We start from the raw sequence: 14,069 nt of genomic DNA on the forward strand, positions 1-14,069 counted from the left end.
AGACCTCACTGAGCACCTTAGGCATTCAGTTGAGACCCCAGAACAGCCATACCTTAGGAGTGAGGACTATACTCTTGAGTAAGGGCCACACCCTGGGGCTAAGTTCAAAATGGAAATAGAACTTAAAAGGGAATTAATACATACACACTTGACTTCATCAAAAGAATCTGCTAGTAATTTACCTGCCTGCCAGGACAAATTCCATGCCTCTAAAGGAAGACAGTATTACCTAGACTATCTGCACTATGTCATCACAATGTCTAACATACAATCACGAGTTAGTGGACACATAACGAGTCAAGAGATACAGCCTCTACTTAAGGGGGAAAAGCAATCAGTAGAGCCTGAAGTTTGAATTTTCAGACAAGTACTTCCAAGTTGCTATTATACATACATTCAAAGACTTAGAAGGTGGATAGAATGAGCAAACATACAGAGAAATGGAAATTGTAAAAAATTTACTAAATAAGAATTCTAGTACTAGAGATGAAATACTAAAATTCACTAGATGAGATCAAAAGTGGATCAGAGATTTTATTAAAAAGAGTTGGTGGACTTGGATACTGAACAGTAGAAATCACCTATTCTGAAAACCAGGGAAATAATATTAAAAATTTTAACAGAGCCTTGGTGACTTTGTGAGATGATACCAAGAGTTCTACATATGTGTGATTGGAATCCAGAAGGAAAAGGAGAAAGAGAATGGGGCAGAAGAATAATGCTGGAATAAATAATTACTATAACCTTCCCATTTGCTGAAAAACTTTAACTTACATATCCAAGAATCTCAGCAAACCCCTAGCAGGAAAAATACAAAGAAAGCCACACTCCAGCACTTCATAGTCACTGGAAACCAAAGAAAAGGAAAATATTAAAAGTGACTAGAGGAAATATACACTATATACAGAGGATGATGATATAACTGATGGCTAACTTCTCATCAGAAACCATGGATGTCAGACAGTAGAATGACATTTATTTTTTAAGTGCTAAAAGAAAAAGTCTCAAAATTCTCTATTCAGAAAAAAAGCACCGTCAGGTATGTTGACAAAATAAAGGTGTTTTCCAAATAAAAGAAAATTAGGGGATTTGTGGCTGATATACCTGATATATACTCCTCAGGCTGAGGAAAAATTATGCCAGGAAACTTGAATGTTTAGGAAGGAATGAGGAGTACTAGAAAGCATAAGTATGAGTAAATATAAGACTGTTTATTAAAAATATATATTTGCATATATATGTGTATATGACCTTTTTTTTTTAAGATTTTAATTATTCATGAAAAACACAGAGAGAGAGGCAAAGACATAGGCAGAGGGAGAAGCAGGCTCCACGCAGGAAGCCTGATGTGGGACTTGATCCCGGGACTCCAGGATCATGCCCTGAGCCAAAGGCAGACACTCAACTGCTGAGCCAGCCAGGTGTCCCTTGTATAGGACCATTTAAAGCAAAAATTCGTAACATGACATATAGTGACTATGTAATGCATGTGATGACTGTTGTGTATACTTTGTATACTCTACAAAAGTAAGGATGTGTATTGCAAACCCCAGAAAGACTTCTAAAAAGTAATGTAAAGAGGCATACCTAAAAGTCAAAAGAGAAATGAAAATGGAATTCTTAAAACTATTTACTCAAAAGAATGCAGGACAAGAGAAATAGAAAAACCAAAACAGACGAGACAGATAGAAAACAAATAGCAAAATGGGAGACCTATATCCAAACATATCAGTAAATTACATGTAAATGGACTAAATACTCCAGTTAAATGATAGAGATTGTCAGACCAAATGAAATGCAAGACTTAATCGCATACTGTCTTTAAGAGACACTAAATACAGAGGTACAAGAGGCTGAAAGTAAAGTGCAGTAGGCAAAGCAATGCTACCACCCCACCCTGATCCCCAGAAGCTATGAATATGTTACCTTGTGTGGCAGAAGGGACTTTGCAGATGTGATCAGAGTGATGCACATTGAGGTGGGGCACCTATCCTGATTATCCAGTGGGCCTGGCCTCAACACCTGAGCCCTTAAAGGCAGAGAACCTGCCTTAAAAAAAAAAAAAAGAAAAAAAACAACAACAAAGAAAATGGTAACTATGGGAGATGCTGGACATGTTAATTAGCTTGACCATGGTGATTATTTCACAGTGTTTACATCTATCAAAACATCAAATCATACACCTCAAATATAAATTATACATATAAACACAATTTTTGTCAGTTGTACCTCAGTAGGGGTAGAAAAAAATAAAAGCCCCTCTCCCCACAAAAGACCCAGATCTGACCACAAGAAGAGCTAGCAGGGGAGACCCTTTCCTGGCTGTGGTCAAGAAGAGATGTTAGGGTGGGAGAAGGAGTTGTAGTGACACTGCTTTGCCAGCTTTGCACGCGGAGGACAGGGCCGTGAGAAAGGAGTGTGAGGGCCTCTTCAAGCTGAAAGAGGCCAGGAAGTTATTCTCCTTTGGAGCCTCCAGAGGGAAAGCTAGCACTTCAACACCTTAACTTTAGCTCAGTAAAACCCTTGAGATCTATGTCAGTCTTCTGACCTATTATCTCATGAAACTAAGATAATAAATGTGTGTTATAAGCTCTAAGTATGCAGTAATTTGTTATAGCAACAACAGAAGACCAGTATGGGGTGTAGATACACCAGGTAAATAGCACAAGAAAACCAAATGGCTACACTAATACCAGATAAAGTAAACTTAAAGACAAAAAATATAACCAGTGATAAAGAAGGACAATTTCATACCAATCAGAGGATCAATTCATCAGGAAAACACAATAGCCATAAAATATATGTACCTAATAAGAGCTCCAAGATACAGGAAGTAAAAATGGACAGAATGAGAGTAGTAGACAAATCCACAATCACCAGTTGGAAATTTTAAACCTTTCTTTTGGACAAGTACTCTGAGCAGCCCTTCTTCACTGTATCAATCATAGCATTCTCATACATTTATTCATTAGCATTCCAGTGCCTTCCTTTCTATACTCTGAAAGCCCTTCACGGACGTTAAGGACTGCTGTCCTCTTCTGTGTTCTGTCCCTTGGTTCTAGGACAAGGCCTGACTCTGCGGTGTCCATTCATTTTGAATGAAGGATTGGGAATGGGCCTCATCTCCATGACAGCCTGGTGGAGGCAGGCAGAGTCAGGGTGGTGAGCCCCATCCCCCACCTAAGGAAACTGAAGCCCCCAGGTCACTCAGTGAACCAGGGACAGAGCCAGTTTTCCAGTTTGCCTCACACATCTCCCTGACAGGCCCTCAGCTGCTGCCTGAGCGATCAGCGTTGGAGAGAAGTGTCTCCCCAACAGAGGTGCAAAACTGATACCAAAGTCAATATTAAACCTTCAGCCCCTATCAAAACAGCCTTCTTTCTCCAGAGGATCGATTAGGGTAGTTCTGAGTTCTCAGAGGTTTTTCACAGATGCCTTGAAGCCGTCCACACTGCCCCTCCCCTTGTTATAGCAGGTGGAGAAGCTAGGCCTAGACCTCCGAGGTGGCTGTGGCTGAGCAGACAGGCATTGACGGGTGGGGGAGCCAGCACCACCACAGGTCCCACCCCCAGCCTGCTGCTGCACCCTCACAGGAAGTGCTTCGGGGCTTGAGGCTGAGGCATGGGAGTTCCGGGTGGCTCAGTGGCTCCAGGCCGCCCACGCTGGCGGGGCTCTGCGCTCTGCGCCTCTTGTTTCTCTCTCTTCTCCCTAGGTTTCAGTTTATAACTGGGGTTTGTTTCCCCTTTATCTCTGGTTCAGCTTCCTTTTCCTGTTTGGTTTTAAGTAGAGTCTAAAAATCAAGTTGCTGCCCTCCGGGGGTCTGTGGTCCTCTAATCGACATAGCCTGTGGGGAGTACAGGACTCACCTCCTCAGGGTTCCCTGTGCTGAAGCCTTTCAGCCATGGCCACTGGGTGAGTATGGGGACCAAAAAGGGGACAGAGGAACATCAAGAGGAAACCCACAGTCAGAATGGTGTAGAGCTGAAGGAACCATAGACATCATCCCAGATCCCCTTGCTCTACTCATGGGGGGATCAAGGACCAGAGGGCCAGGGACTTAGCCAGGGTCACACAGCAGGTTAGTCACAGAGCCTGCCCACTCTCCTTCTGCGGATCTGTCATTACATGGGCCTGTGTCTCTTGATGTCTGTGATCTTTCATGGCTTCTGTGTTGAAAGCACTACTCAGAAGTCAGACACCCGCCTCAGATTGTAGAGTGGCTCTGAACAATCTAAGGGGGCTGTGGTTTGGCTCTGAGGGCCTTGGCTTTTCTCTCCAGAATGGCCTGAAAACATTCAGGTTGTTGTCTCTAAATACTGGGCAAAGCGGGGAAGCACCAAGGTTTCTTTTATAATAGAAACTTCATGAACTGACTAGCTTGACCTGCTTGAGAGACTGGTGACTGACTTAGGCTATTGGCCACTCAGACTCCCGCTGCTCAGTGTGTGTTTGGGTGGCAATCAGGCTATCCTGTGCATGTCTAATTGTGAGTGCTCTCTGTAAAGGTGGGGTGGCACTTCAGCTGTGATTCTTCCCACCCTGCGACCCCATGTTGTAAGATTGTAGGTGATAAGACTGTTGATCCTCTGGGATTTTTAGTGTTTATTTGATTAATTCTTTACAACTTTGTGTCTTAGCATGAAATGATCATCTCTCACCTTGCAAAGTACTTTACAGTTTCTAAAGTGCTGTTTCACCTGTTTTCTTACTTAGTTCTTTCAACCGTGTTGGGTGGATCAAGAAGGTGCTATTATTCCCATTTTGAGGAGGAGGAAGCCCAGCCTCTGGAAGGTGGTGGCTCTGGCCCAAGGTCACCTGGCTGGGAGAGGCAGGACAGCCGCACCCCACATTTTTTCCGGAGTACCACACGGACACTCTGGAAGCCTTTGGCAGTGAGCTAATAAAACCGGCCCTACAGTAAATAGGTCTTGGCCGATACTCCTTCTGCTCAACAGAAGGGAGTGTTTGGTGAGGGGACGTAGCAATCTTGGACAGGCTGTTGGAGTCTCCTTTCTCTAGGCCCAGAGTCGTCAGGGCCAGGGAAACTCTCTTAATGGTTGGCTTTATTCCTGCTCCTTTGCAGCCGGTTTTCTATCATTTTAATAATTTTCCTGTAACTTTAAAGGGCTTGTGGGTGGAGCTGTGGAGAACAGAAAACTTTCATTTCAAAACCATGGGAACTTCCAGAGTGGGTAAGGATCAGAGTCATTTTCAGCTATGAATTATAGTGTGAGAAGCTCACGCAGTTTACTCTATCCTGTCAACTGCTGCTGCAGAAAAGCATATCTGAAATAAATGGGGAGGAAGCAAAACAATTTTTTGAAGAACTTTCAAAATAGTAAGAATCTTAAGAGTTTTCCATCTTGAAAGGCCCTTAGAGCTGATCCACAGTAGATCATCCAGGTTAGTGGTGCTTTAGGCCTCTTACCCTCCACTTCAACCAAATTAACTCTTTTATCTTTTTAAAGTATTACTCAGTATTTCTTTGAGGGAAAAAGTGTGTATTGTTGCGATGTTGGTTTTGAAGTCTGAAAACTTCCTAGTGAGTCCAGTTCTGAGGTACACAGATCAAGAAATAGAGGCCCAGAGTCCAGGCAGGCCTGGGCTGGTGAATGAAGTAGTGGCCCAACCAAACGGAAACCCCAAGTGTCCTGCATCTCCCTCCCCACTCAAGGCTGGTAAGGCCGCCGCAGGATCCACAAGCACAGCAGCTAGAAAACCAGCAAGCTTTTTGGTTTGCTTCCTACTAGGATATAACAGGTATATAACATCTAGATTGCAGACACCATCGTGCCTGTGGTGGGGGTCCACAGGGTCTTGGAATCATGAAAACTTGTCTTCTAGCCCCCACTCTGGCCATCCATAAGCCAAGAAACGTTTCCCCGAGTGCTTAGCTGTGGGCTGGGAGTGGGAGTGCGCTGAGTACATGGTAGTGTCCAGCCTGCCCTTGCTGGCAACGTTGCCTTCCGTCCTGTCAGCAGTTCTGAGGGCAGCAGGTCTTGTTTTTATTGCTTTCATTTCACAGAGGAAGAAACCAAAGCGGAGAAGGAGCAACCTACTAGGCGACATAGCCTTGAGCTGCTGACTCCAGATGCTTCGTTCTCTGTCCTTCTGCCATGACCAAGAGCTGGTCTCTGCTCAGAGATGTAGAGACACGCAGAGTCAGGGAGATAGCACTCATAGGTGGAGAGCCTGTGAGTCTGCAGCTCCACACAAGACACACAGCGATGAGCACAGACAGGAAGAGCAACAGGGGTTGAGAAGTTGGGGCTGCTGGGAATGACTTTGACCTTGGGTGACCCTGGAGGATAGGGCATGATTTTTAGAAAGAAACCGAGCCAGCCTTCCAGTCAGTGTCAGCCAGAGGCTGCTCTAGGTGCCAGGGAAACAAGGGAACAAGACAGGCCGTCCTGTCCAGAAAACTGCACTGGGGCAGGGTAGGGAGGGGATGTAGTCAAGAAACCATAAACCAAAGATGAGAGAGAAACCAAACAGCGCCAGAGGCTGGTAGCAAATGACCGGGCCATCACCTCGCCTAGCACCCAGGTGGGGGACATGTATTCAGACACTCAGCTGTGAGGTCACGAGGCTGCTGTGCAAAAATCCAAAGATGGACACATGAGGCAGGGGCAAGTGGGGACAGCAAATGTAAAGGCCCTGACAGGAATGGTTTCCTGGTTTGGTGAGGTCAGGGGTCAGAGAATAAGGAGGGTGAAGCTATGTGAGCCAGGGGACAGGGAAAGGCGATAGAGGCCAAGAAATGGACAGGCCTTCTCATATAGGACTGGCAAGCCTAATGAGGAAGTAGATTTTATTTATTGTGTCATGGGAAGCCTTTGGGGGATGGTTAAGCACAGGGAAAGGCATCCCACAGAGGCTTAAGCAAAATCATTGTGGTCGCTGGGTGGATTAATGTCTGTCTGGTGGCAAGAGTGGAGGCAGGGAGACCTCCCAATGCACTTGCCCTCTTCCTGGTAGGAGGCGGTGATTGGGGCTGCGGATGAGGCAGTCAGTGTAGATGGGAAGAAGCAGGGGGCTTTGGGATGCACTTTGAGGCACAGCCTCCAGGACGTTCTGCTGGGTCAGATCCCAACTCAGGTGGCCTGTGGTTTCTTTCACCACAGCGTGGGGTGGGGGGCTTGAGGTAAGCAGCTGGAGGGCTAGTTGGGAGTTCTGGAGGATTTTTGAGCCTGTGCAGGACAGGCTCCCACTAAATGTTGGTGGAACCAGACTGCACTAAATGGGAACCAGCTGATCCCAGAGTGCAGCAGGAAGGCTGCGGAGAGAGTGTCTGCCCCTTTCTGGTAGAGCCTACTCATTCCAGTCCCTTCCCTTGTCTCCCTCTCATCATTACCGTGTTGTTTTTTTCTAAAGCCTTATCACCTTCCAACATACTACATAACTTATTTGTTATTTTTATTATTTATCTTTTTCTCCATGCCTGTAAAATGTAAGTTCCACAAGGGAGCCCAGACTTTTGTCTGTCTTGCTCACTAATCCAAAAACAATACACATTTATCCAGTTGCTGGATTTAATAAACTACTTTTGATGCCTGATGCTAGAGATGCCTGAGCTACCAAAGCTCCTGCTCAGTGGATGTGGCAGGGTGGAGAAGAGGCCAGAAAAGCAGACATCTTGCTTGTTCTCAGAGTGAAGGCACCAAGGCTCCCTGTACAGTCAGATAGTTGGCTCCTCAGACATGGTAATTACCGCTTGTTCCACTGCCTTGCAGATCTGGAATATGGAAAGGTGTGAGAAGCCTCACACAACATGAGTCTGCCCCACAGTCCCTCCAGCCCCCTCCTTTGCCTCTGTAGCAGGGCTTGGAAGACTGCTTCTAGGCGTAGCTGGCGTTTCCTTAGACGTCTTGTCCTCACAGGCGAGTCAGAGAGTCCCAGAAGCCTATGGTCAAACAAGCCCTCGGATATCACGTTGTTCAGTTGCTGCTCCCAGGGACATGTAGCCAGGTCATTTGGAGAGCTTCTTGAGACTTCTGTCTTCTTCTGTTCCAAAGAACCCAATGTGCCCTCAATTGAAAAACATTACCACAATGATTCTAGGCCGTTCTCCTGGGACTATGTTGCATTCCTGGTGCGTCCTGGGCAGAAGGTGGCTGAAAACCGGTCTCATCCAATGATTTTACTTTTGTAGCTGAACCCCTAAAGGCGAAAAAGAAAAACAGCTACGCTTTCTAGAGTGTTTCTTGCCAAGCATTGTTCCAATCATGTGGTGGACACTGTATTTATCCTCATCCTCTGAGGTGTTGTGCTGTTAGTCACAGCTTGCGGGTAAGAACAGGGGTCAGCAGAGAGGTCACTCATTCCAGGTCACAGTGGTATCACTTGACAGAGTTGGATTTAAAACCAGATCTCTTGTGTTCTCAAAAGCTAAGCTTAGCTGTAGCCTCTTGAAGGAACTCCCCCCAAATTGCAGTCAAGATTCAGATCAGGGCCTCCTCGTTCCTGTTATCCTCTGTGGTCTCTGATTTCACACCGTTCATCCCACGAGAGAGGAGGACAGCTCTGTCCTCCTATGGCTCACCGTGTCTGTCTCTGTCAGTCATTCATCACTATGTGCCCAGCGTGCAGCAGGACCTCTCTGCTTGTCCTCTATGCTTACTCAGATGTGTATTGAGCTGATAATATCAGGGGCTAAGCCAGGTCTCATTCCTGGGCTATTAATTTGCCCTTGGAGATAAGCATACTGCCCCAGTCCTTGGTCCTGCCAGAGATCTGCAGCTGTCCCAAGGCTGTGTTGAAACCCATTCTACGTCCACAAGTGATTGGAATCATATACTGTGAGGAAACGGGCATGTATTAGAATTTATAAGTGGTTTTGAGGTTCAAGTAGCCCTAGTGTCCACATGGACTGTCAAACGACTTCCCAAGGAAAGGTCTATGTTGGTGGCCTTGAAAGAAAGTGTGGGAAGTAGCTGTGAGACGGCTTCTAAGAATATCAGACTCTCTCAACAGTTGGCTGGAGTGTTTTTTCCAGATTCCACTAGCCTCCGCAGAGAAGTTGAGAGCAGCTGTCCAAGCATCTGGGCCAGTGGCATTATAACAGAAAAGGCAAACATCTTGATTGCAGGTGACGTAGTGATCTGATTCTCCCAACCAATTTGGTTGGAAGAAAAGAGATCTGGGCACTGAGTTTAGCCTTCATTCACCCAAAGCCTTTCTTTCATTCTGATGCTTATAAAAATGGGGCTCAAACAGTTAGCACTGAGTTTCTGCGTGTGAAAATATGCAAACCTCACCCACTGTTTTCTTTGCTGTAGTTCAGCCATTCTCAAATGTGGTCAGAACTGCCCTTTTAGGGATCTGTGAGTCAAAACTATATTTGTAATAACACTGAGACATTGTTTGCCTTTTTCACTCATCTCATAAGCGCTCGGTGGGATTTTCCAGAGGCTTCATGACATGTGTTGACATTGTCAATGTGACAGGTAATGAAATGTGTGCCTGTGCATTCCTGTGTTTTAAAAAATTCTCGGTTTTGATTTCAACTATGGTAAATACGGACAGACTGAACCTACGTAAACGAGCTTTTTGGCATCTCAGTAGTTTTTATGGGCACGAAAGGGTCCTGAAACAAAAGGATCTCAAGAACCACTTCTGTAAAATAGTTTATGTGCATGTACTACAAGAAACACCCACAGAATCAGTAAGCATCCAGTTCAAGACACCGGCTCCTATGGGAAGGGAGGGGTCCTGAGATCTGGGGAGAAGGTGCAACAGTTTCACCTGAGGTGATACCTATTCCCAGACTGAGCAGTGGGATTGTGGAAACCACTTCTCACAGGTATGAAATAGTTCAGGATACATGTTTTAAGTTGAAAACATAACATTAAACATGTTTCAAGCCTGTTGCCATTAAGGGGAGGAATACCAAGGGGAGAATGTACCTTTCCACCGGAGAGATCTGGTGGTAGTTTCCTTAATCTACTTTGCCTCTGGAAGAGGAGGCAGCTACCCTCATGTGCCTCCTAATGTGCTGGGATCCAATAAGTATCCACCATCACTTATGTCTGGTTCTCACTTGTTTGGTCTGAACCTAGTCATGAGGAAACAGTCCAGAACATGGACAGCCTACAAGACAGTTAGCCAGAAGGCTTCACACACAAAAGTCAACATCAACAAAAAACAAAAAATGGCCTACATTCTAGCTTAAAAGAGAGTAAGCAAACTGCCTAACCAAATAAGTGGATCCTGGACCTATAAAAATCAAAACATTTGGGAGATTAGATAACTTTAATTCAGGTTCTGTATTAGCTATTAGTAAAGTATTTTCTTAGATGTAATAATGGTATTTTAATTATACCATTAGAATGTCTTTATTTTTTTAAAAAGTGCTAAAAACCTTAGGATTAAAGTATCATGATATCTGTAACTTTCAAATAGTTCAGGAACAAAAACATAAGAGATAAGTCACGTGGTAATAAAAATGCTTTACTAAAAAAAAAAAAAAATGCTTTACTAAGTAAAGCAACAAAGTCCTGTTGTATGGTAGAAAGGAAGATCTGTGGTCTAGACACAGCCCATCCGCATAACACCACAGGACCCTGGGATACTCCCATTCTTGAGGCCTGTTTCCTCCACGTAAATAAAGTACTTGTGAGTATTTCTGAGCTCTGACAAAGCTGTGATTCCAAGTCCCTCTGTTCCTCAGTCACTGAATTGGGTCATCATGACACCCGTGGTGTAGGTTAAATGGGTCTTAAATGTGTGTTGAATATTGGCAGGATGCCCAGAGCGATGGCCAGGGAAGCCGAGCTCTCCCCTCCATGCTTTTGCTGATGTTGTTTGTGTGCCTGAAATGTCCACTGTCTCTTGTACCCATGGTTCTTGGCACACACCTGAACCTTGTGGACTATGTGGTGTGTGCACGTGTGCCCTCCACTTGAGGACAGAGACCACATCTTGTGTTTAACAAGTGGTTGAGTTTCTTTAAGTAGTAGGCATGGGAGTATATTTGGCATGTAGTCAGTACTACGGTAAATGGGGTTTGTTTTTAAATGAGTGCAAAGAGAGAGCATTCAGAAAAAGAGGTTGGCCAGATTTCATGTGTGAGTTGTGGCCTTTGTACCTCCACTAAAGAGCCCTTGAAGGTCTAAAATGCAATATCCAGCAGAAGTAGGCAAACCCAAAAGCAGACATTTATCCAAAGGTATTCACTGAGCAATCACTAATCACAGGCACTGGAGCTACAGAGATGAATAATATTTTTAAAACAAACCAGAAAAAGAAACGTTTCTCTCCTCATGGGGGAGAGAGAAAACCAACAGACCTTCAGTACAATGTTGAATGGTATAGGGGAAAGTGAAGCAGCCTCTTCTCAGTGGGAAGAGATCACTCTCCCAGGAGGTGACACAGAGGACAGGCTGGAGACAGACAGGAGAGTCCCAGGGCAGAGCAGGGCCTGGCATTTGAGCTACCCCTGCATCCAGGCCTGGCTACTGGGCTCTCTCTGCACCTGCCCCTCCAGGCCACCCTGAAGAACCTGCTGGAGACCTGGGTTTTCTCTGTAGAGATTGAAAGAATAAGGTCGTGATGGCTCTGCGTGTGGGTACAAAAGCACTTCATACTGATTCCGTAAGTCTCCACTCATGTACATCTGCCATTACCAGAGCCAACATTTCCTTGCTCAAGATGGTAGCTCAGGAGCTAATCATGTTATTGGTAAACTACGCTCCTTTTTTTTTTTTTTTAATTTTTTTAATTTATTTATGATAGTCACAGAGAGAGAGAGAGAGAGGCAGAGACACAGGCAGAGGGAGAAGCAGGCTCCATGCACCGGGAGCCTGATGTGGGATTCGATCCCGGGTCTCCAGGATCACGCCCTGGGCCAAAGGCAGGCGCCAAACCGCTGCGCCACCCAGGGATCCCCGCTCCTGTTTATCTCCTCAGACTTATCCAAGCTCTAAGAAATTTAAAACCTATCAAGAAAGATCATTTCCCTCATTTTACAGAACCATCATGTACTTCCCTGAGGTCGTATGGCTAACAGGTAACAGGCCAGGCCTGGCAGAGCTTGGACTTTGATGCTGTCCCCCTTCAATTCCTGCACTGTCTCCATGAGGGGCAGTGTTGGTTGGACGCCCCTGGCCTGTGTTTTTGATACACCTCTGGTCCCTGGCCAGCACCAGCCACTCAGACTTCTCGTGACTTTCTTTCTGCCCCTGTTCACTGGGAAGGCCTGGTCAGAGAAGAGGCAGTCTAGAGATGAGCCCAGCTAGCACCATCAGAAGAGCCAGCGGAAAGATGCAGAAAGGAGGCTAAGAGGACAAGACTGAGGGCGAGTGTGAGACTCCAAGACTGGCTACTGGAAGGCCACCAGCAGCCCTGGAGGGAGGGACGTGAGTGGAGTGGGTGGAGGCCTGTGCTCTGCTGGCCTGGGCCGGGAAGAGACAGCGAGGTAGGCTAGGGGCGAGGTGTGGAGGAGTGCTGAAGGGCGATGGGAGCACTCGGGGTGAGGCACAGGGAGCCAGAAGCAGAGGCCTCCAGAGAAAGGAAGAAAAGTCGTCTTCAGTTAGTGGCATCTGTTGTTGGGGACGAATCACTTAATAGGGACAAATGTAATCACTTGCCCGGGAGTGTTGTTTTGAGCATCCCATGACATCACACAGGCCTCGATTGCGAGGGGCCTGCCCGTGGGGTGGGAGGTATGCTTCATGCTTCAGACAGAAAGAGTGGTGGAGGAGAGGACAGGCCCCCCTCCCCACTGCCCCTCACCGTGGTGCTGGGGGGTAGCCTCGCACGTTCTCACACTCACACGCCCAGACACGTTCCTGTGGCCCCAACCTCCTGCACAGCGGCTGCATCCTGCCAGCTGAGGGGCTTCCTTCCCAATGGTTCTCAGCCTACGTTTCAAGATCACTTTCGTTGCATGCATGCTGAAAATAAACAAGTCGGGACTTTACCAGCCGCCTCAGGGTCTGGCTCCGTTTCTGCTTGGCTTTTGGAACATTTATTTATGGCCACTTCTCTCTGGCCTCTCCTGTTCCCTCGTCACTTATTAGTTTGCTCGGCAGCCACTGAGCCCAGGCTTGCAAGGGTGGTGGCCCCATACTACATTGGGGAGGGTGTCGGGGAGCTAGTGGCTCATAATGGGGCCTGCCCTCTGGCAGCTTGAAAGGGGTCAGAGGACATGGGGCCAACGAGGGGGGGAAGGGGCAGACACACTTGCTGAGCACACAGACTACCGAATGCTAGGCACCTTCATATAGAAAAAAACCCTACATTTTATTGGCTCTGACAGAAGAGCATTTCTCCCAGAGAACCCCTGCTTTCCCTGTGATGGCACTAGTAGCTGGTGCCCTTCTTGTAACACCTTGTGTTTCCTGCAAGATTATAATCTCCTTAAGGTCAAGGACGTGTCCTGCTCTTCTCCAGGGCTTGCTGTGTGCCCTTCCCTTAGTGCCCTTCCCTTAGTGCCTTTCCCCTTCCCTTCATTCCCACTTACTACATGAGTGGGAATGAAGCAGGTGTTTGCCAAAGGCAGTGACGCTTGTCCTGAGCTTTAAGGTGAGACGTTGGGGATCCCTGGGTGGCTCAGGGGTTTAGTGCCTGCCTTTGGCCCAGGGTATGATCCTGGAGACCCTGGATGGAGTCCCGCATCAGGCTCCCTGCACGGAGCCTGCTTCTCCCTCTGCCTGTGTCTCTGCCTCTCTCTCTCTGTGTGTCTCATGAATAAATAAATAAGATCTTAAAAAAAAAAAAAGAAAAGAAAAGGTGAGACTCAGACCTATGGGCAGAGGAGGGGGAAGGCACCTTGGACCAAGGAAAGACCTTTCTTCTTCAATCTCTTGAATAATACTGGCCAGTCACTGTAACTGGCCGAGTGTCAGGAGGATGCTTTTGCTGTGAGACCAACTTTATCTATCAACAGGCTGCTGGTTGGGCTGTGTAGACAGACTGCCCTTCCTTGCAGGTTTGTGCCAAGCACAGTGGGCAGCCCAGTGCCCAGAGAGCACAAAGAATTTGCCCTATTGTCTCAGAACTCCAGAGATAAACAATTGGGACAGGAACTGTGGCCTAAACCCCACAGGGAAGCCTGTCTTGAGGAAGTA

The 14,069-nt window shown here is 46.6% G+C and overlaps 1 protein-coding gene across 4 annotated transcripts in view; it reads left to right on the forward strand.

The window, feature by feature from the left end:
- Positions 1–14,069, forward strand: part of EVL (Enah/Vasp-like) — a 146,669-nt gene that overhangs the window by 69,893 nt on the left and 62,707 nt on the right. Inside the window, exon 1 of one of the 4 annotated variants that reach the window (XM_072839911.1) lies at positions 3,727–3,912. The exons of the other annotated variants lie outside the window; for them this stretch is intronic. Within the exon in view, the coding sequence (XP_072696012.1) occupies positions 3,902–3,912 (11 nt within the window). The 5' untranslated portion in view covers positions 3,727–3,901. Of the gene's footprint in view, positions 1–3,726; positions 3,913–14,069 lie in introns of those variants that run through there. 4 annotated transcript variants of the gene reach the window in all.

Source organism: Canis lupus, chromosome 9, assembly GCF_048164855.1.
Source record: "Canis lupus baileyi chromosome 9, mCanLup2.hap1, whole genome shotgun sequence".
In the NCBI taxonomy this organism is placed as follows: Eukaryota; Metazoa; Chordata; class Mammalia; order Carnivora; family Canidae; genus Canis; species Canis lupus.